General features: G+C 34.2%; 2 protein-coding genes across 2 annotated transcripts; both read left to right on the top strand.

Moving 5' to 3' along the window:
- The first annotated feature begins 605 nt into the window (after window positions 1-605).
- On the top strand, window positions 606-1,795 carry LOC142241992 (uncharacterized). Its single transcript, XM_075313902.1, has 2 exons — window positions 606-1,506; window positions 1,570-1,795. Exons 1-2 carry the CDS (start codon window positions 728-730, stop codon window positions 1,727-1,729), a joined length of 939 nt encoding a protein of 312 aa, XP_075170017.1. The 5' UTR covers window positions 606-727; the 3' UTR covers window positions 1,730-1,795.
- An 8,279-nt stretch (window positions 1,796-10,074) lies between these two features.
- On the top strand, window positions 10,075-19,795 carry LOC142241996 (uncharacterized). The gene is made up of 2 exons (XM_075313906.1): window positions 10,075-10,621; window positions 18,934-19,795. Exons 1-2 carry the CDS (start codon window positions 10,592-10,594, stop codon window positions 19,489-19,491), a joined length of 588 nt encoding a protein of 195 aa, XP_075170021.1. The 5' UTR covers window positions 10,075-10,591; the 3' UTR covers window positions 19,492-19,795.
- Window positions 19,796-22,199: the final 2,404 nt, after the last annotated feature.

The following is a 22,199-nucleotide window of genomic DNA, read 5'->3' as shown; positions in this document are numbered from 1 at the left end:
GACAAGCTCAGGCAAACCTCATTGGAGATGATCCAAATTTGCTAATTTGTTTAAAAGTTTAAAAAGTCGAATTTTTCGTCGATGTTTTTTTTTTTCAAATTTCGAAAAAATCAACATTTTCAAATTTCTTCGAGTCTTTAAAAGCCGAGTTTTTGGCCTTTGCTAATTTGTTTAAAAGTTTAAAAAGTCGAATTTTTCTCGAGATTCATTTGAGGAGGAACGAAAGTAAGCCCTATGATAAATGTCATATTTGTTTCCATTTTAACATTGTTCCCGAATATTTGCTAGGCGTCGATGTTTTTTTTTTCAAATTTCGAAAAAATCAACATTTTCAAATTTCTTCGAGTCTTTAAAAGCCGAGTTTTTGACCTTTCGGCTTTTTCAAAATTTGAACGTTAGCATTTTGTTTTTTTAATTTTTTGAAAATGAAATTTTTTGACTTTCCGAAATTTTGGAAAAGTCAACTTATGATTATTTCAGTTATTGAAATGTCGACTTCAGGAAAAAGTGTCATTATGCTCTTGAAACATGTTTTGGTTGAATAAGCTTAGGGTTAATTTTTAATTACTTTGTTTTAAAATTTTCTGAAAAAAAAAATTTAAAAAAAACCTTTGAACTCTGATTTAAACATCAATTGGAATTTTATTTTTCTCATCGAAAAGTTTTAAAATTTTCAATTGCATTATCAAATTAATTTCTTCAACTTTCTAAACTGTTCAAAAATTCGATGAAAATGTCCGCTTCAGGTAACAAAACTCGTCAAACTCAATCAATGAAGCTTTTGAAGACAACAAAACGTCAAAACCTGGAATCCAAAATTCCAAAACGACCTATTCCAGGCAAAACCAAAGAGAATTTTCCAACAACTAAATCCCCTAGGGATCAAGGAATATACGTAAAATCTAAACTAACAGTTAAAGCCACATCGGGAATAACTAAGGCAAAAGCTGATTATCATGTAAAAACAGTAAAAAGTTTGCAAGGCCCACCAATTGTCTCAAAGCAAAAGACAGTGGGTAAAAATAAAGCTCCTACAAAGAACCCAAATAGTTGGGTGGGTCCCACTCTTCGATCCAGGCAACCTTCAATGGCAACCACAACTACTATACGTCAGTGGGGTCGTAATAATACCTCGTCCTCCTTGAAACGTCCACCCAATACTAAACCCAAAGATTCTCATAAGTCACATGAAAATCTTACTAGCTCGTCGTCCTCTACCAAGATAGGAATTGAAATTGGAATACAAACTCAGGAAAATGAAATTCTAGATCCTTCTCTAGTCATTGGCGATATTAGATTCGTTACGCCTTCGAAACGTATAATTGATGAGATTGAAAAGTTACGCCGGAATATCAAAACCCAAGAAATGCTTAAAGCTAAAAGAAAATTTCAACAACATTCCCGCAGACAAGAGGAACATATAAATGATTTAAGTGAGTTCCTAGACAAGTCCTATGTAACCAAGAAACCTCGCAGAACTCGAGATTCATTTGAGGAGGAACGAAAGTAAGCCCTATGATAAATGTCATATTTGTTTCCATTTTAACATTGTTCCCGAATATTTGCTAGGCTCTTTCAGAGTATGGATCAATTATTAAATCGTGAGATGCCTAAAACCGAATCCATTGAAGATATTAAAGCCCGTATTAAACGCAAAGAAGAGGAACTGCTTAATCTCTTCGATACAGTTGATGCTGCTCGCCTTGCAGTAGACGTTGATAAAAACTGAATTAATTAATTTGTTCCTACTTTAATTTAAATAAATTTCGTATCAAAATTTTATTTCTACAGAAAACTTTCTCAAAATTTTATTTCAATAGAAAATTTTGTCAAAATTTTATTTTTATGAAAATTTTCTCAAAATTCTATTTCTATAGAAAAATTTCTCAAAATTTTATTTCTAAAGAAAATTTTGTCAAAATTTTATTTCTAGAGCAAATTTTCTCAAAATTTTATTTCTATCGAAAATTTTCTCAAAATTTTATTTCTAAAGAAAATTTTCTCTACATTTTATTTCTATAAAAAATTTTATACAAATTTTATTTCTATAGAAAATTTTATACAAATTTTATTTCTATAGAAAATTTTAACATTTTATTTCTATAGAAAATTTTCTCAAAATTGTATTTCTATAGAAAATTTTCTCAATATTTTATTTCTATAGAAAATTTTCTCAAAATTTTATTTCTGTAGAAAATTTTGTCAAAATTTTATTTCTATCGAAAATTTTCTCAAAATTTTATTTCTAAAGAAAATGTTCTCAAAATTTTATTTCTATAGAAAATTTTGTCAAAATTTTATTTCTAAAGAAAATTTAGTCAACATTTTATTGCTATAGGAAATTTTCTTGTTTTTTTAATTCTATAGAAAAGTTTTGTCAAAATTTTATTTCTGTAGAAAATTTTGTCAAAATTTTATTTCTATAGAAAATTTGTTGTTGTTTTTTATTGCAGCTTAAAACCATACATTGACTAAACTACAAGTGTAGCTTAACCAACAGAGGAAAAGAATGTTTGTCAAATTTATTTGGGCAAAGCCCTATAGACTGCAAGATGGTTGGATGGACGCACGTTTCGGAATTACCACATTCCTCATCAGCATCCTCTACTTTCAGCAAAACTATCAACCAATTATCAGAATAAATTCAGGCAGTTTATTAAACCCAACAAAAACCACACTTGAACCCTCCGAAAAAAGGTTTTACATTGATAGCCGGCTTATGCCGAAATAAATTCGAAACAAACATATCTCTTTTCCTATGCCACTGTCAAATCATCGATTTGAATTCACATGGCTGGGTTTATTTTGAGCGTGCCTCCTCTTCTTTTTCCATTTGTTTTGTTATTGTTGGTTTTGTTCTTTAAGCATTGTTGTAGTTTTTTATTGCAGCTTAAAACCATACATTGACTAAACTACAAGTGTAGCTTAACCAACAGAGGAAAAGAATGTTTGTCAAATTTATTTGGGCAAAGCCCTATAGACTGCAAGATGGTTGGATGGATGAATTTTGTCAAAATTTTATTTCTATAAAAAATTTTGTCAAAATTTTATATCTATAGAAAATTGTCTTAAAAATTTATTTCTATAGACAATTTTATAAAAATTTTATTTCTATCGAAAATTTTATAAAAATTTTATTTCTATAGAAAATTTTATCAAAATTTTATTTCTATACGAAATTTTCTTGTTTTTTTTTTCTAATTCTATAAAAAAGTTTAGTCAAAATTTTATTTCTGTAGAAAATTTTGTCAAAATTTTATTTCTATAGAAAAGTTTTGTCAAAATTTTATTTCTGTAGAAATTTTTGTCGAAATTTTATTTCTATAGAAAAGTTTTGTCAAAATGTTATTTCAATAGAAAATGTTTTCAAAATTTTATTTCTATAGAAAATTGTCTTAAAAATTTATTTCTATAGAAAATTTTCTCAAAATTTTATTTCCATCGTAAATTTTCTCATAATTTTATTTCTATAGAAAATTTTTTCAAAATTTTATTTCTATAGAAAATTTTGTCAAAATTTTATTTCTATAGAAAATTTTGTCAAAATTTTATTTCTATAGAAAATTTTGTCAACATTTTATTGCTATAGGAAATTTTCTTGTTTTTTTTTTTAATTCTATAGAAAAGTTTTGTCAAAATTTTATTTCTGTAGAAAATTTTGTCAAAAATTTATTTATATAGAAAAGTTTTGTCAAAATTTTATTTCTGTAGAAAATTTTGTCAAAATTTTATTTCTATAGAAAATTTTGTCAAAACTTTATTTCTATAGAAATTTTTCTCAAAATTTTATTTATATCGGAAAATTTCTCAAAATTTTATTTCTAAAGAAAATTTTGTCAAAATGTTATTTCTATATAAAAATTTTGTCAAAACTTTATTTCTATAGAAAATTTTGTCAACATTTTATTGCTATAGGAAATTTTCTTGTTTTTTTTTAATTCTATATAGAAAAGCTTTGTCAAAATTGTATTTCTGTAGAAAATTTTGTCAAAATTGTATTTCTATAGAAAATTTTGTCAAAATTTTATTTCTATAGAAAATTGTCTTAAAAATTTATTTCTATAGACAATTTTATAAAAATTTTATTTCTATCGAAAATTTTGTCAAAATTTTATTTCTATAGAAAATTTTGTCAAAGTTTTATTTCTATAGAAAATGTTGTCAAAATTTTATTTCTATAGAAAATTTGTCAACATTTTATTGCTATAGAAAATTTTGTCAACATTTTATTTCTATAGAAAATTTTCTCATAATTTTATTTATATCGAAAATTTTGTAAAAAATGTATTTCTATAGAAAATTTTTAAACATTTTATTGCTATAGAAAGTTTTGTCAATTTTTTTTTCTATTGAAAATGCTGTCAAAACTTTATTTCTATAGAAAATGTTGTCAAAATTTTATTTCTGTAGAAAGTTTTGTCAAAATTTTATTTCTATAGAAAAGTTTTGTCAAAATTTTATTTCTGTAGAAAATTTTGTCGGAATTTTATTTCTAGAGAAAAGTTTTCTCAAAATTTTATTTCTAAAGAAAATTTTGTCAAAATTTTATTTCTATAGAATATTTTGTCAAAATTTTATTTCTATAGAAAATTTTGTCAAAATTTTATTGCTATAGGAAATTTTTTTGTTTTTTCAACAACATTTTAACATTTTTTGCAACATTTTATTGCTATAGAAAATTTTGTCGAAATTTTATTTCTATAGAAAAGTTTTGTCAAAATTTTATTTCTATAGAAAATTTTGTCAAAATTTTTTTCTATAGAAAATGTTGTCAAAGCTTAATTTCTATAGAAAATTTTGTCAACATTTTATTTCTATAGAAAATTTGTCAACATTTTATTTCTATAGAAAATTTTGTCAAAATTTTATTTCTATAGAAAATTTTGTCAAAATTTTATTTCTATAGAAAATTTTGTCAAAAATTTATTTCTATAGAAAATTTGTCAACATTTTATTGCTATAGAAAGTTTTGTCAATTTTTTTTTTCTATTGAAAATGTTGTCAAAACTTTATTTCTATAGAAAATTTTGTCAAAATTTTAATTCTATAAAAAATTTTGTCAAATATTTTATTTCTACAGAAAAATTTCTCAAAATTTTATTTGTATATAAAGATTTGAACAGCGCGAAACCATATAAAGTGCTGGGCCCTGACGGAATCTCTATGTTAATGCTGAAGCATCTGAGAATACTGGGAGTTTAGTACTTGACCAGACTCCTGTCCTTAGAATCGCTCATTATACCCGATGTCTGGAAAATGGGTAGGGTGATTCCACGACTGAAACCAGGCAAAGACTCGAACAAGGGTGAATTGTACAGACCAATTTCCCTTCTCTCGCCGGTAGCCAAGACAATTGAGGCACTACTCCTCCCCAGCCTTGTGAAGAATTTTCCAGCTGCTAATCACCAACATGGATTCCGCAAAGAACACAGTACGACGACGGCTTTGAATGTCATTTCAGCATTTATAAATAGGGGACTCAATCAGCCCAAGCCGTGTCACAGGATGGTCCTCGTGGCGCTTGACCTATTGAAGGCATTCGATACGGTCAACCATGCCAGACTTTTCGAGGACACCGAAAACGCGTCCCTACCGGCAGGAACCAAGCGTTGGGGAACTAATTATCTGTGCGGGCGCCAGTCGTATGTGGAACTTAGGGATAGGAAATCAAGGCCCCGTAGAATGAAATAGGGAGTTCCCCAGGGTGGGGTGATATCCCCGGCACTGTTTAACCTCTACCTATCCTCTATTCCACACCCTCCAGATGGCGTCGAGTTTGTATCATACGCAGACGATTGTACAATCTTGGCATCTGGGCCCAGTGTTGATGACATCTGCGATCGATTAAACGTCTACCTCGCTAATCTTACCAGTTATTTCACTGCAAGAAACTTGAGGATATCCCCCACCAAATCCTCAGCCACACTATTCATTACATGGACGCCAGAAGTACGCAGGCAGTTGAATATTAGTGTCGATGGCGAAATAATTCCGACCACAAATTACCCCAATATTCTTGGGGTCACATTCGACAGCCTTTTCAGATCATCTGCCCATGCCACTGCAATTTGTAATAAGCTCCATGGTAGAAACAAGATCCTCAAGTCACTTGCCGGCAGTACTTGGGGTGCGGACAAAGAAACCTTGTTAACTACCTAAAGGGTGATACGGTCAAAATTTGGTCAAGGGAAAACGCGTGTAAATCGGTGAAATCGTTTATTTAAAAAATAAAATTAAATTTCTTTTTAAAGTTCAATTAGTATAAAATTCAGGAAAATGTTCAGTTAGGCTTTCGCTTTTCCAAATCCGAATTGCCGGGCCTCACGCTTGACACCTGCCATCAGATTTTGTACAGCCACCTTGTCCACCTTCTTCGCCGCAGAAAGCCAGTTTGCCTTGAACTGCTGCTCGTCCTTAGCAGTTTTTTTGGTCTTCTTTAGGTTCCGCTTGACAATAGCCCAGTATTTCTGGAGCTCTGGCGTGTTGGGAGGGTTCTAGTCCTTGGGAACCACCTGCACGTTGTTGGTGGCGTACCACTCCATGGCCTTCTTACCGTAATGGCAAGATGCCAAATCCGGCCAAAACAGTACGGAACAACCGTGTTTCTTCAGGAAAGGCAGCAGACGTTTATTCAACACTCTTTCACGTAAATTTCTTAGTTGACAGTCCTGGAAGCTATGAAAATGCTGCTTTTCAAGCCACAGGTACAGATGGCTTGCCAAACCAGGTATTTCTTTGCGAACTTTGACAGTTTCATGTGCTTGAAAATATCTGCTACCTTTCCCCTTCCTTTTGCCGTATAAAACTCCTGTCCCGGAAGCTGCTTGTAGTCGGCTTTGACGTAGGTTTCTTCGTCCATTACCACGCAGTCAAACTTCGTCAGCATCGTCGTGTACAGCCTCCGGGATCGCGCTTTGGCCGTCGTATTTTATTTATCATCGCGATTTGGAGTCACTACCTTCTTGTAAGTCGATAGTCCGGCTCGTTTTTTGGCTCGATGCACGGTTGTAGACGATACACCCAGCTTATTTGCGGCATCTCGGAGAGAGAGAGAGGTTAGGGTTTCGCTTGAAACTACCGGCAACTCTCTTTGTCGTCTCAGCGGCTTCCGGTTTTCGATTTCCCCCCGATCCAGACTTCCTGGCTGTCGACAAACGTTCCCCAAACATTTTAGTTACATTTGTAACGGTTGATTTGGCAACTTTTAGCGATTTTGCCAGCTTTGCGTGCGAGTAGCTCGGATTTTCGCGATGCGCGAGCAAAATTTTGATACGCTGCTCTTCTTGCTTGGACGGCATTTTGACAACTGAAGAGTGAATTCCAAAATCAAAATAGGAGCAACATTCTACACACACACACCTTCAAAATGAGGGGTGTTTTTTAAATGCAAAATTGAAAGAAATACGTCAAGTTTATATTGATCAAATTTTGACCGTTCACCCTTTATAAGGCAATTGACCGTTCAGTGATAAACTATGCAGATCCAGTGCGGACACCGCAAACTAGTGATACGTAGTTGAATAACATACAGACCTGCCAGAACGCTACCCTTAGAACTGCGACTGAGTGTATCCGCAGCACACCCCTGGATCACCTTTATGTGGAGACAAAGATCATCGCTGTGCGAAGACACAACTACATATTGTCGAAGCAGTATCTCCTGGGTTGTTATCGCAGTAATCATCCAAACCACCATCTCATGGACACACAACCACCAGCCAGGAACGTAAGGGTTGATATACATCATCTAGAACGCGAGATCCAACAAAAGAGAGCCTTTAGATCAAGCAGCGTACCAGGCAGGTTTGAACAGGATTCATGAGGATACTGTAGCTGAAGCGGTGAGAAACTAAAAGGTTAATCCTGTTCTCGGAGTCTGACAACCGCCCATAGCACCGGAGGAAAGAGACATCCCACGGCAGACTACACACAAAAAAATTTCGCGAAAATTTTTCCAATTAAAATTTTAATTGAGTTTTAAAAAATATTCAATTAAAAATTTAATTGTTTCAACAAATTTCTTAATTGAAACAAAAATCAATCACAAAAATAATAGTATCAATTAATTTTTTAATTGAATCAATTAACTTTTTCATTGACCTTCAATTAATTTTTTAATTGATACTATCATTTCTGTGATTGAATCAGAAAAAAAAAGTTTGTGTGTAGGGTAGTTTTAGCCCAATTAAGATCAGGCAAGTGCAGCCGCCTCAACTCCTACTTGGGGCACGGACAAAGAAACCGTGTTAACTACCTATAAGACAATTGGCCGGTCAGTGATAAACTATGCAGATCCAGTGTGGACACCGCAGACTAGTGATACGCAGTGGAAGTACATACAGAATTGCCAGAACGCTGCCCTTAGAACTGCGACTTGGTGTCTCCGCAGCACACCCCTGGATCACCTTTATGTGGAGACAAAGATCATCCCTGTGCGAAGACACAACTACATGTAGTCAAAGCAGTATCTCCTGGGTTGCTATCACAGAGTTCCTCGAACCGGCCACAAGCTGAAGTACCAAAGCGTATAAAATAAAAATGAATGAAATCACAATTAACTGTTACGACAACAACATTTTTTGATGTGATTATTATTAGTTTTTATTTAACAAAATATAGATATTCACACTATACTGGTCGTGTAGATCCTTGTAAAAGATAGGAAGCAAAAAGAAGTTTTCGGTGATAAAATTTTATAGAGCAGTTAAAATCAATTGTAGGTGTATACGGTGGAAACATTTCTTCGGTAACAATAAAATTACTCATGTTATACATAGTATTCTAAAAATATTTTAAAATAAAAAATATTATGTAAAATGGATAATTATTAAAGAACTCACCGCATTTATGGGACAGGAAAGTGGTAGCGTACTAGATCTAGTGAGTTCAAGAAGCAGTTGCTTCATTAAGGGTACAGTTTTTATATGGGCCAGAGCATCGCAAACATTCATTTTTATATTTAAAAATTTTATAATTTTACGGGCCTTTTTATGTTTCACGCTGATTATAATTTCAACCTCTGAGTTTTTATTCACTTGTCGATTCAAAATAACCATAACATTTACTCCATAATGGCTAATGGCGAATTTCTCGAAGGAACAACTGACCTGATTTATCATATCGGTCAAATTCGTACACTCTACACTATGTAGCTCTACAATAAATGATCGTCGTGCTGTGATCTGTTTGGTTTGGTTTTTAATCAAATAAATAATTAATATTAAAAGCTATGATTATGTATAACAATTCAATCGAATTACCTTAAAAATCAAGCCAACAACAATTAAAGTTAAAATAATTATTCGACCCATTGATAGAGATAGGAGCTAATATATCCGATTTTCAAAGGTAAAATGGGAAATGACAGAAACTCAAATTCTCTATAAATTTAAACTGTTTTTCTTCTGCGGTTTAAACGATTTATAATTGTACATAGTTTTATTTTAATTTTTAAAGATTGCACTTTGCGAGCACATATTTTTAAATGCTTCCAATTACATAGAATCATTTTTTTGCGATTTATTGATTTAAAATTGGTAAACAAATCTTTGAACAGATCTAAAAGCTTATGGTTCAAAATAAGGGATTAATTACAGTATTTGTTGAGCTGCGCCACGGTTCAAATGCAATGTGGCAACAAAGTAAGGCGACATATATTTTTTTTCAATCAGTTTTGATTTGTTAGAATTGGCTACCTTTGGCAGGAATTATGGCCTACAAAAGGCCGCCATACAGGGTTGCCATAGTTGGTAGAATTCTACCAAAAAGGATTGATTTTTTACTGCTTGATAGAATTCTTGATATTTTGGTAGATTTTGTAACGTTTTCCTTTCCACCTAAGAGGTAATTCACAACTTGTCTATAGCAATAAAACTTTGACACAATTTTCCATAGAAATAAAATTTTGACAAAATTTTGTATGGAAATACAATTTTCTGTAGCAATAAAATTTTGACAAAATTTTCTGTAGAAATAAAATATTGTGGACAAATTTAATTTGTCCTTAAATTATGATCTTAGATTTAAGGATTTATATTTTTATTGAATTTTTCCATTATTGAATTTTTTTTGAATTGTCAGTTCTGGTTAATTTTCCCTATTGTGAATTTGTTTGCCTTATACTTAGCTGAATTGTTATCGAGTGAATTTTATTGTGAATTGATAATAAAATCAAACTAGAATCATAGGTTTGATGGATAGAATATCGCTTGAATTTTGTTCTGTTCAACTTCACATCCATCAAGGTGAGCATCCACTTGGTCCCTTCTCTTCTTAATAAAACACACGATAGCTATACTTATACACTTTTTTTTTATTTTGTTTCTCGTTTTGGGGGAAAATTGGTAATCAATTCCAACTTATTATTTCTCATACGTGAGAGAACAAATAAGTCGACAGTACACACCATACAGTCCATTACCTATCTTCAAAGGGAGTCCCGACAACACCCATTCTCATTTCTACCAGTTGTCCCATCCGTCAACACCGCTGACGTCTGACTGGAAAGCTCCCCTAATTGTGTTCATGGTCCATCGAAGCCGTTCACTGAAGAATCAACTCTTCCAATAAGGCTCAGCTCTGAAAAATTCCCATGCCATTCGTTAGTAGTGTAACAACTCCGGTAAGTGAAGAATCACTTTTGTATCGTCCGACCGCTGTAAAACGAGTGCATATCGAGCAAAAGGAAAAAATCAAGAAAAACGTGGAGAAAAACGTACGAATTGGTAAAATTGGTAAAATCTTATACATTTTCGGACATATCAGGGAAAGTCGCGTAGTTTTGCTTAAAGACAAAAGTAAAAAATAACATTGAAATTTCCGAAAAAGTGTAATTCGTTACGAAAACGAGCAAATTTATACATAAAAGAGAAAATAGCGTGGAGAAAATAGCGCGAGTATGAAAATGATGAAGGTTGAGTTATACTGCCGAAAATAACCTAAATATCCTAAGAAAATTGTGTGTTATAACACTCGAATTTGGTTTGTGGTTAAAGTGTATAAACGTGCAGAATTTCTAGTATTTTCCACTGTCTGTCCACTTGTTAATTTATCAAATATAGCGAAATAGCGAGATTATTAGAAAAGTTTCGTTGTATCATACATATTTCATAAGAAAAGAAAATAACACCGCGTGGATTTTGGGTTTCTATTAAAAATGCGCGAAATGGTAAAATCCCGTTTATAACGGGTTTATTGTTACCTGAGAGGATGTAATACTTCAAAATAGATAAACCAAAACGAATAAGTATCGAAAACGTAAAGTGAATAAACATTTTTTTTTTGCCCCTAGTTCTTCAGTCTTCCCTCTCATTGGTTTCGTAATCTTTTTAACCGATTGACGTTTATATTAAACTAGCAAAAGGCAGGGAACCGAAACCAACACGCTCTCTCGTTCGGGTTGTCCACGTTCTCTTCCTGATTTTGAAGAAACTTTGACAGTTGAGAGTATCCACATACAAAGAAAAGAAAACAGCGATCAGACATAATTAGCAATAGGACAGACAGGGAAAAGAACAAATGATGCAAATTTCTTTTTATGGTGCTGTGTCAATTGGACATAAATCTCAATTATAAGCACTTATGTTGCAGTCGTGTCAATTTGGGCATGAAGTATAAATATTTGGCAAATTTATTACGAATAAGAATTGTGTCAAAAAGAAAAAAAAATATTTCTGAAAAGAATCAATTTGGTAAACAGTGGATTAAACGCCTTGCTAACAGATGTTGGATAAAGGATAGAGAATTAAAAGGTAATTTTTTTTTCATTTAGACACTAATCGTCACTATGCAAATGTGAGCCAAACCTATTTTCCCCATAAATAAATAGAGCGGACAGTTTCGTGGCATAGACAATGCAATGCAATGCAAAGTAGTTTGCCACATTCAAATAATATTTGAAGGCTAAATCGATGAGAGCGAGATTATTATCCAGAAAATTTTGGTTAAAGAAGGCTTTTAACATCTCCCTCTTCTCAACCCGCTGTGAAAAAAAAAGAAACAATATTTAAAATTGAGAGTAGATAATTGCTCCAAAGAAACATACCGGAATTACGAAACTAATATTAGTATTTACGAATATGGTATATTTTAAGACTCAATAGTATTTGTGTAAAATATTAAATCTTATTTTTATATTACTATGAAGTTAATTTTCGCATGCTAATCATATGGTCACTTGTTATTACACTTTTTGCTCAACCAATTGGGATGATATATGTATGTGTTTTTTTTGTCACGTTTGTTTACCGCATTGATTTGATGTACATATATATTTACATACTTCCAATATCCAGCATAAGTGGAACATCTTATTCGCGAAGTTGAAAAGAGTAGAAACGAGATCACACACACACGTCGAGACGAGAGAGGCTAATAAGAGAGTCGCGTAAAGAGTAGGGTATAATACGCGGTTAAGAGTGCTGGGCGCCATAGTGACATGGAAAATTAACTCCTCTTATTGTCTTATTCTCTTAAATGGACTAACAGCTTAACAGTGATGGTTACACCTGTGCAAAATTGTTTAGCAGAATGATTTGATATGAATTGTAACCATAATTTTTTTTGTGTTTGGTAACCCTCATATCATCTTTATGTGATATGTGATAATTGATCTGAACGTTGTCATCTGGGAGTGGCGGCATTTTAATTTGAGGTTTATTTGTTATTACCAAGGAGTAAGCATCTATGATGTTGTAAGAAGCAAAGTCGGTAGCATTGTCTTCTACGGTTGCTATTTATACATTTATATTGTCATCACCCAAAAGCTGGGTTCCTACATATTTGTTGCAATCCATCTCTTTACTTAAGGAAATTGACGATTTTCTGTAAATTACGTATATATTCTAGTGGTTGCAATTTCTCTACATTTGTTGGGAAATAGATAGTGAACTTGCGTGTCTTTACGAGAAGACAGATTGGTCAATGTTTTATTTCTGAAACCAAGTTTTTATGCCGATTTGGTTTATGTTCTGCCTTGGAGGTTGGATGGTCATTATCTTGCAAGTGTTGCCTTTTGTACACTGTACTTCTGATACTATGAACTTGTATATGTTGTACTTGAGACACCCAGGAGTTTTACGTCGGGGTAATTTTATGTGCTGGTCTGCTTTTTGTTAGGTTGAGAATCCCTAACCGGAAAGTTTTTGCTTTTTTACATTTTATGTCTGATTTTATAAGCTGTTATATTTTGTTATCTTCCCCGCTGAACAGCTCATTTTTTCATATGTGGGTAATAATCCTGCAGGGATTTGATCAATTTTAGGCATATGTTTTCGAGGTTTTATGGAACTTCACGGCGTATTTAACGGATAGAGGTTGCTGCATGACACAGGAATTTAATCTTCGCTATTGAGATTTGTATTCGAACTATATTATTGTTTAAAGAGTTTTTATTGTATTACGTGAAATCACACAGAGATGGGTCCTACCAAGGGTACAAGTACGAGACCCACCGATCCATCTGGGGAACCATCTGGCACTTCATCGTCATCAAAAAATTGTCCCGATCAAGAAAAATTTCTCTTCGACTGCGACCATTTGATAGGTTTCTGCACATGGTTTGAACAAACGGATATTGCGGATCAAACAGATTCGGTATTAGAAGTCAAATTAGAAGATTTGGAGAATAGGTGGCAGCGGTTACAAACCTCTTATGAGAATTTGATGTTATCTCCCAAACCGGATAGTTCTAAAGATGTGAGGGAAAACGCTAAGCTCAACTTTAATGCGAGCTCAGAGGCCTATTATACGGCTCGATCACACATTCTCGACATTTTACGAATATCTAGAGGATATTCTAGGGAAAATACTAGACATAGCCTCGTTCCTAATTATTTTCCACAAAATCAACCTACGGTTCAGAACTCTTCTCAAGATGTCCCTAACAGTTGTATCAAAGTGCCTCCGTGTGACACAGAGGTTTTCAATGGCGGATATGAGGAATGGCCCTCTTTCCGTGATATGTTCACGGCAGTTTACGTGAACCACCCAAAATTGACAAGGGCGCAAAAATTATACCATCTCAGGAACAAGACTAGGGGCCCAGCAGGGGCAATAGTCAAAAGGTACACTTTGTGCGATGAGAATTTTGAAATTGCATGGAATGCTCTCCGAGGGCGTTACGAAAATCAACGTGTCTTAGTTGACAATCAAATAAAAGTGCTGTTCAATATTCCACAAGCCACTGCTGAGAATAGTCAGTCTATACAGCAAATCCATTCGGCTGTGAATGATTGTCTCTGTACGTTAAAAACTCTCAATGTTGACGTAGGAAGTTGGGATCCGATATTGGTATATTTAGTGTCAACCAAATTACCTGATGAAACCCTTGCACTATGGGAGCAATCACTCAGGTCTCACCGCGATTTGCCAACGTGGAATCAGTTGGATGAATTTCTTACAAATAGATTTGAAATAGTCGAAAGGATTTCTAGCATAAAAGCTACCAAAAGCAAAAGCCCTTCGATATCTCAGAAATCTGGTGTTGTTCAGACGTTTCATTCACAGGATAAGTTAAACACCAATTGTCCACTTTGTAACAATGCGCATACACTGAGAACATGCCACAAATTTCGAAAATTCAGTGTTCAACAGCGTATTGATTATGTTTATAAGCAAAAGATGTGTATAAACTGTCTTTCCCCGTCTCATCTCAAAAACAGCTGCAAAAGCACGAATTCTTGTTTTGTTTGTCACAAGCCACATCATAGTTTGTTGCACCTTAGAGGCAAAAATGAACAAGAAACAAACAAAGTTGCGGTCACATCAGCCAACAGAGATAATCATACAGAAATTTCGGATTCTCTGGTAACTCACACGTCTCATAATGAATGTCCATCTACTTCGAATACAGAAAGCTCGGCTCATATCCAGGCCAATTTTTCCTCAAATAGTGATATGATTCTGCTTCGAACGGCGTTGATTCAGATCGAACACAATGATAAATTGGTTACGGTTAGAGCGTTACTCGACCCTGGTTCTCAACGAACTTTCATATCAGAAAAGATTCGGAAGCGGTTGCAAATTCCTGCAAAACATGCTCATTTTGAGATTTTTGGAATTTGCAACCAGCATCAAGTTGCTGACAAGAAATGTGAGATTATTATTGTGTCTGAAAAATACGATGTTCGTTTTACCGTTTCTGCGATAGTTTTGCCAAAAGTTACGAAGCGAATCCCTTCGCACTCATTTGAAATTGAACATAACTCTGATCTAATAGGATTGGACTTGGCCGATCCCCACTTCAATAGGTCCTCAGAAATTGATGTAATTTTGGGGAATGATTGTGAGGGGTTCATAAATCTTGAAGGTATTAAGAAAAAGTTGTGTGGCAATACTTCGGCGTATAATACAATATTTGGATGGGTGCTCAGTGGTCCTATTCGTACTGAAATAGTACAGTCTTTCTCTACCAATGTATATGAATCGGAAGATTTTTCGATTAGCAAGCTGCTACGAAATTTTTGGGAACAAGAAGAAGTCCCAATGGCTCCCCTCGTCTCTGAATCTGACCGTTTCTGTGAAGAATTTTATGCACAAACAACGACTCGGAACTCGAAGGGTCGTTATGTGGTGCGCTTACCTTTCAAACGAGAGTTTTCCGAATCTTTATTTCTTGGCTCCTCCAGATTTCTATCACTAGCTCAATTTAATCGAATGGAAGCCACACTTACGAAGAATCCTGAATTAGAGGCACAATATTTTTAAGTTCTGAATGAATATATTACGCTCGACCATGTTGAGGAAACCTCGGCTCGAGAGTTATGTTGCGGCGGCAAGTTTAATTCATTCTATCTTCCTCATCATGCGGTGGTGCGGCCGGAGCACAAGTCAACCAAAGTCAGAATTGTTTTTAATGCGTCTCGGAAGAGTAAATCTGGGTATTCTCTAAATGATGTCCTCCATACAGGACCTACACTACAAACAGATTTGACTTCAGTTATTTTGAATTGGCGGAAATATAAGTACGTCTTCTGTGGGGATATACAGAAGATGTATCGGCAGATTTTACTGCATCCAGGTGATAGAGAGTTTCAGCGCATTTTATTCAAGCCGGACCAAGACGGCCCTGTGCGTGATTTTCGTCTAAAAACTGTAACGTTTGGGGTAAATTGCGCGCCGTTTCTAGCAATTCGTACCCTTAGACAACTTGCTAGCGATAATGAGGAATTGTATCCAAGAGTTGCCAAGGTCTTAAGAAATGAGACCTATGTCGATGATGTCCTATCGGGAGGTTTTTCTGTTGAGGAGACAATTAAAGTGCGAGATGAGTTAATATCCGTTTTGAACTCTGCAGGCTTCCCTCTCATGAAGATCACAGCCAACGATCGAAATCTGCTTTCTTATCTTCCTCAGGAGGCTTTGTATGATTCCAATTTCCTTCGTTTTCATGAAGCTAGTTCCACTAAGACACTTGGGGTGGTCTGGAATGCGCTGACTGACACATTTAGTTACGTTGTTAAATCGTTTCAATCTCATGAACATATGACAAAACGTATGGTTCTCTCCGCTGTTGCTCAGTTGTTTGATCCAGCTGGGTGGGTAGCGCCGGTAGTAATTCGCTCGAAGATTCTAATGCAGCAGTTATGGTTGGAAGGGATTGATTGGGATGATGTTCTCAGTTCCGATGCATTGTCAAAATGGAATAACCTAGTATCCGATCTGGAACACATTGGGCATATTTCGATACCAAGATGGTTGCAATATTGTCCATCTGATACAATAGAAATACATGGGTTCTGCGATGCCTCCCAGTCTGCGATGTGCGCATGTGTATATGTTCGTTGTAAAACCTCAAGTCCAGTTGTTTTTTCTAATCTGTTATTGGCGAAGAGTAAGGTTGCACCCTTAAAACCAGTCTGCTTGCCACGTCTCGAACTCAATGGGGCATTTCTTCTAGCTCGTCTTGTAAAGTTTGTCATTTCGACATTCGATTTTGTGATAAGTGGGGTGACATTGTGGACAGATTCGTCCATTGTTCTTGGTTGGCTCTCCAAGCCACCATGGACGTGGGAGACATATGTTGCTAACAGGACGTCACAAATACATGATTTGGCTCCTAATGCCGTTTGGAGACATGTGTCCACACAGGATAATCCCGCCGATCTTGGTACAAGAGGTTGTAGACCTCAAGATTTGGTCGGTAATTCCCTTTGGTTCCATGGTCCAAGGTGGTTAACTAATCCACCTGAGAATTGGCCTGGAAGAAATCCACTGATGGTGACAGACATAGGAAAGCGAAAGGATGTTCAAGTCTTGCATGGGCGACTGGATGAGACTGATGAGTTGGATAGGTTCTCCTCTTATTCACGTGCGCTAAAAGTAATTTCGTACATTTTTCGATTCTATAATAACTGTCGCAGTCGAATCCAAGCATGTCACCGGGATATATCCCCTGTACTTTCCCAATATGAGGTAAATAAAACGAAACAAAGATTGATTTCTCTTGCACAGAAACGGTTCTATTCGGAGGAGTACGAATATTTAGACAGATCTGAACCTTTACCACGGAAAAGCGCTTTGATGTGCTTAAATCCTTTTATCGACGATCATGGGGTTCTTCGGGTAAATGGAAGACTTACAGATTCTTCTCTGCCCTATAATGAGCGTTATCCCATCATTTTGCCTGGCAATTCACGTCTGTGCCATTTGTATCTGGTTCATTTGCACCAATTTTTGGCACATGGTGAGTGTACACTAATGTGCCGCATGGCACAAACGGAATTCTATATATCTCGGCTCAAACCAAGAGTAAAATCGATAATCCACAAATGTAAGACTTGTATAGTTTACAAACAGAAACGATGTCATCAGATAATGGCACCATTGCCACCTGAGAGGTGCACCATTACACCTCCTTTCCATGTTACTGGGATCGATTTCGCCGGTCCATTTGAAATTAGAAGCTCCTCTTTGCGAAAGTCTCCACTCATGAAAGGGTACGTCAGCATCTTTGTATGCTTCTCAACGAAGGCTGTTCATTTGGAACCTTGTTCTGAATTATCAACAGCGGCGTTTGAGGCGGCTTTTTCTCGGTTTGTTGGTAGGCGAGGCCTACCCAGAAGGGTAGTAACTGATAATGGTCGGAATTTTCTTGGAGCTAGTCGTAAAATGCTCAAAGAGTTTCGAACATTCATCAACGGGGCAGAAAAGGACATTTCTCAGAAATACACGTCTCATGGGTTTGAATGGCAATTTATTCCTCCTTATGCTCCACATATGGGAGGACTATGGGAATCAGCCGTAAAGAGTTTTAAACATCATTTCAAACGAATAGCCGGTAGCCATAGGTTCACATTTGAACAATTTGCCACAGTACTTGCTCGCATAGAAGGTGTTCTTAATTCAAGGCCAATATCATCCGTTTCCGAAGATCCAACGGACTTAACAGCACTCACTCCAGGACATTTTTTGAAGGGAGCTCCTATAATGGCGCTTCCTGAACCAGTTATACAAAACTTATCACTACTTAACAGGTGGACGAAACTTAAAGCTATACACCGCCAATTTGCCACCAGATGGAAGGAGGACTACTTGAAAGCCTTGCATAAGAGATACAAATGGAAAAACACAACATTAAATTTAAAAGTTGGGGACTTAGTGGTTGTGATGGACGATTTGTTACCTCCCAACGACTGGAAATTGGGTAGAGTAGTTCAGACTCACCACGGATCGGACAACAATACCCGAGTCGCTGACATAAAAGTTTCTTCTGGCATTGTTACGCGGCCAATTGTAAAACTATGTTATCTGCCACTAATGGACGAGACGTCATAAACTACACTCGCCCCATTCCAAGTATAATTAATGGTGTATTTATTCGGGGTTTTATTTTTTTATTATTTTGTCTGCTTCCCATCTCATTCCATGTCTATTATTTATTTTTTCACCACTAACCACATTATCATAGGCCTAATCACACTACATTCATTACAGATCAATAAAATGCGTGTTCGAGATATCTATAAATGCATGGTGTGCATGCAAAGACATTCGCTTCGTTATTGCCAAAAGTTTGTTATGATGGATGTCTCCGAACGAAGAACTGTGGTCCGAGATAATGACTATTGTTTGAACTGCCTCGCTAGAAGTCACACTGTAGATGCGTGCCAGTCAGACGATAGATGCAAAAAATGCGGGTATCAACACCATACTATGTTGCATCCCAGAAATGTATACTTGCCATATCCAAAACCCAGCATCCTCGACCGATTAGAAGCAGTTCGGGTGCGAAAGACACAACAGCGACTCAAGCCAAATCCGTCCACTCGTCCAAGGCAACAACTTCGCTCCACACAGAGGCAAACTGTCATCGGCCGACCTCGTCGGGTAGCTCGAACCGGTAGAATGAAAGCGCAAAAAATTAAGAAAGTCCATCAACGCGCGCAACCAAACCAATTAATATTGTCACAGGCGATTAAATCGTTGGCTACTGTATTGTGTGCATCATCGTACATTGCGAAAGCGCAAGGCCGGCGCCATGGACAAATTTAATTTGTCCTTAAATTATGATCTTAGATTTAAGGATTTATATTTTTATTGAATTTTTCCATTATTGAATTTTTTTTGAATTGTCAGTTCTGGTTAATTTTCCCTATTGTGAATTTGTTTGCCTTATACTTAGCTGAATTGTTATCGAGTGAATTTTATTGTGAATTGATAATAAAATCAAACTAGAATCATAGGTTTGATGGATAGAATATCGCTTGAATTTTGTTCTGTTCAACTTCACATCCATCAAGGTGAGCATCCACTTGGTCCCTTCTCTTCTTAATAAAACACACGATAGCTATACTTATACACTTTTTTTTTATTTTGTTTCTCGTTTTGGGGGAAAATTGGTAATCAATTCCAACTTATTATTTCTCATACGTGAGAGAACAAATAAGTCGACAGTACACACCATACAGTCCATTACCTATCTTCAAAGGGAGTCCCGACAACACCCATTCTCATTTCTACCAGTTGTCCCATCCGTCAACACCGCTGACGTCTGACTGGAAAGCTCCCCTAATTGTGTTCATATTGACAAAATTTTCTATAGAAATAAAATTTTGAGAAAATTTTTTATAGAAATAAAATTTTGAGAAAATTTCAGCAAATTTTTCTATAGCAATAAAATTTTGACAAAATTTTTTATAGCAATAAAATTTTGAGAAAATTTTCTATAGAAATAAAATTTTGATAAAATTTTATATAGAAATAAAATGTTGACAAAATGTTCTATAGAAATAAAATTTTGAGAAAGTGTTCTAAAGCAATAAAATTTTGAGAAAATTTTCTACAGATATAAAATTTTGAGAAAATTTTCTACAGATATAAAATTTTGTCAAAATTTTCTATAGAAATAAAATTTTGACAAAATTTTCTGTAGACATAAAATATTGACAAAATTTTGAAAAAAATTTCTATAACAATAAAATGTTAGCAAATTTTTCTATAGAAATAAAATGTTGACAACATTTTATATAGCAATAAAATGTTGACAAAATTTTCTATAGAAATAACTTTTTATAAAGATAAAATTTTGACAAAAACTTCTATAGAAATAGAATTTTGACAAGATTTTTTATAGAAATAAAATTTTGACAACATTTTCTATAGCAATAAAATTTTGATAAAATCTTCTATAGAACTAAAATGTTGAGAAAATTTTCTATAGAAATAAAATTGTGGGACAATGTTTTATAGAAATAAAATGTTGACAAAATTTTCTATAGAAATAAAATTTTGTCAAAATCTTCTATAGAAATAAAATTTTGACAAAATTTTCTGTAGACATAAAATATTGGCAAAATTTTCTATAGAAATAAATTTTTGAGAAAATTTTCTATAGCAATAAAATGTTAGCAAATTTTTCTATAGAAATAAAATGTTGACAACATTTTATATAGCAATAAAATTTTGACAAAATTTTCTATAGAAATAACTTTTTATAGAGATACAATTTTGACAAAAACTTCTATAGAAATTGAATTTTGACAAGATTTTTTATAGAAATAAAATTTTGACAACATTTTCTATAGCAATGTTAAAGTGGTTAAAGTGGCAGCCCGATTAAGATTCAGGCTCACTTAGACTATTCAGTCCATTGTGATAAAAGCAATAAAATTTTGATAAAATCTTCTATAGAAATAAAATTTTGAGAAAATTTTCTATAGAAATAAAATTGTGAGACAATTTTTTCTAATAAATTCGGGTAATTCACTCAACCCAATGTGAACTACACTTGATCCTTCCGAAAAAGGGTTTGATAGTCAGCTACTGCCTATCAAACCCTTTTTCGGAAGGTTCAAATAAATTTGACAAGCATACTTTTCCTCTGTTGGTTAAGCTACACTTGTAGTTTAGTCAATGCATGGCTTTAACGATTGAAGAGAAGCCAACAATAACAAACAAAACGAATGAGATAAAATTTTGGCAAAACCTTCTATAGAAATAGAATTTTGACAAGATTTTTTATAGAAATAAAATTTTGAGAAAATTTTCTATAGAAATAAAATTGTGACAAAATTTTCTATAGAAATAAAATTTTGAAAAAAAATTCTATAAAAATACAATTTTGAGAAAATTTTCTTTAGAAATAATATTTTGAGGAAATTTTCTATAGAAATAAAATTTTTGGAAAATTTTGTGTTATTTTGCCAAATAAATTGTCTAAACTTAGTTTGTCTAAACTTACCTCATGTTTCCATTCACTGCTTCGTTTTGTATTCGGTAGGAATTATAGACGCAACTATTCACACTTCGATACTGAATTTTTGGGATGCTCTTTTAAGCGTTATCTTGAAATTAGATGCCTTTGCTTCCTTTATGGTGTTTTGAAATCGGGTAAACCGACATAGCTTATTTCTTATTTCCGATTCTTGAGTACAACAAGGACTTCTCAAATACTCATTGAACATTACAAGCATAATATTCTGGAGCGCTCCTTTGCGATTCGCGTTACCAGACTGTGGAACTCCTTACCTCAAGATATAAAACAATTTTCAAATAGTGTTCACGTTTTTAAAAATAAGTTAATATCCCATTTTGCTCAGGAAGCTTAACAGTTTCGTCATTGGCAATTTCTGTCTCACATTTATTTATTATTATTAACTTTTTTTAGGAATGTGCATTGAGGGTTTTGCTAGATTTTTAGGTTTTAAGTTTTTTTTTTATAGTTTTAGGATTTTTAATTTTGTTATTTTATGTACCTTAGC

The sequence above is a fragment of the Haematobia irritans genome, chromosome 5, assembly GCF_050003625.1.
Source record: "Haematobia irritans isolate KBUSLIRL chromosome 5, ASM5000362v1, whole genome shotgun sequence".
Taxonomy (NCBI): Eukaryota; Metazoa; Arthropoda; class Insecta; order Diptera; family Muscidae; genus Haematobia; species Haematobia irritans.
This window is presented reverse-complemented; position numbering and strand designations above follow the sequence as displayed.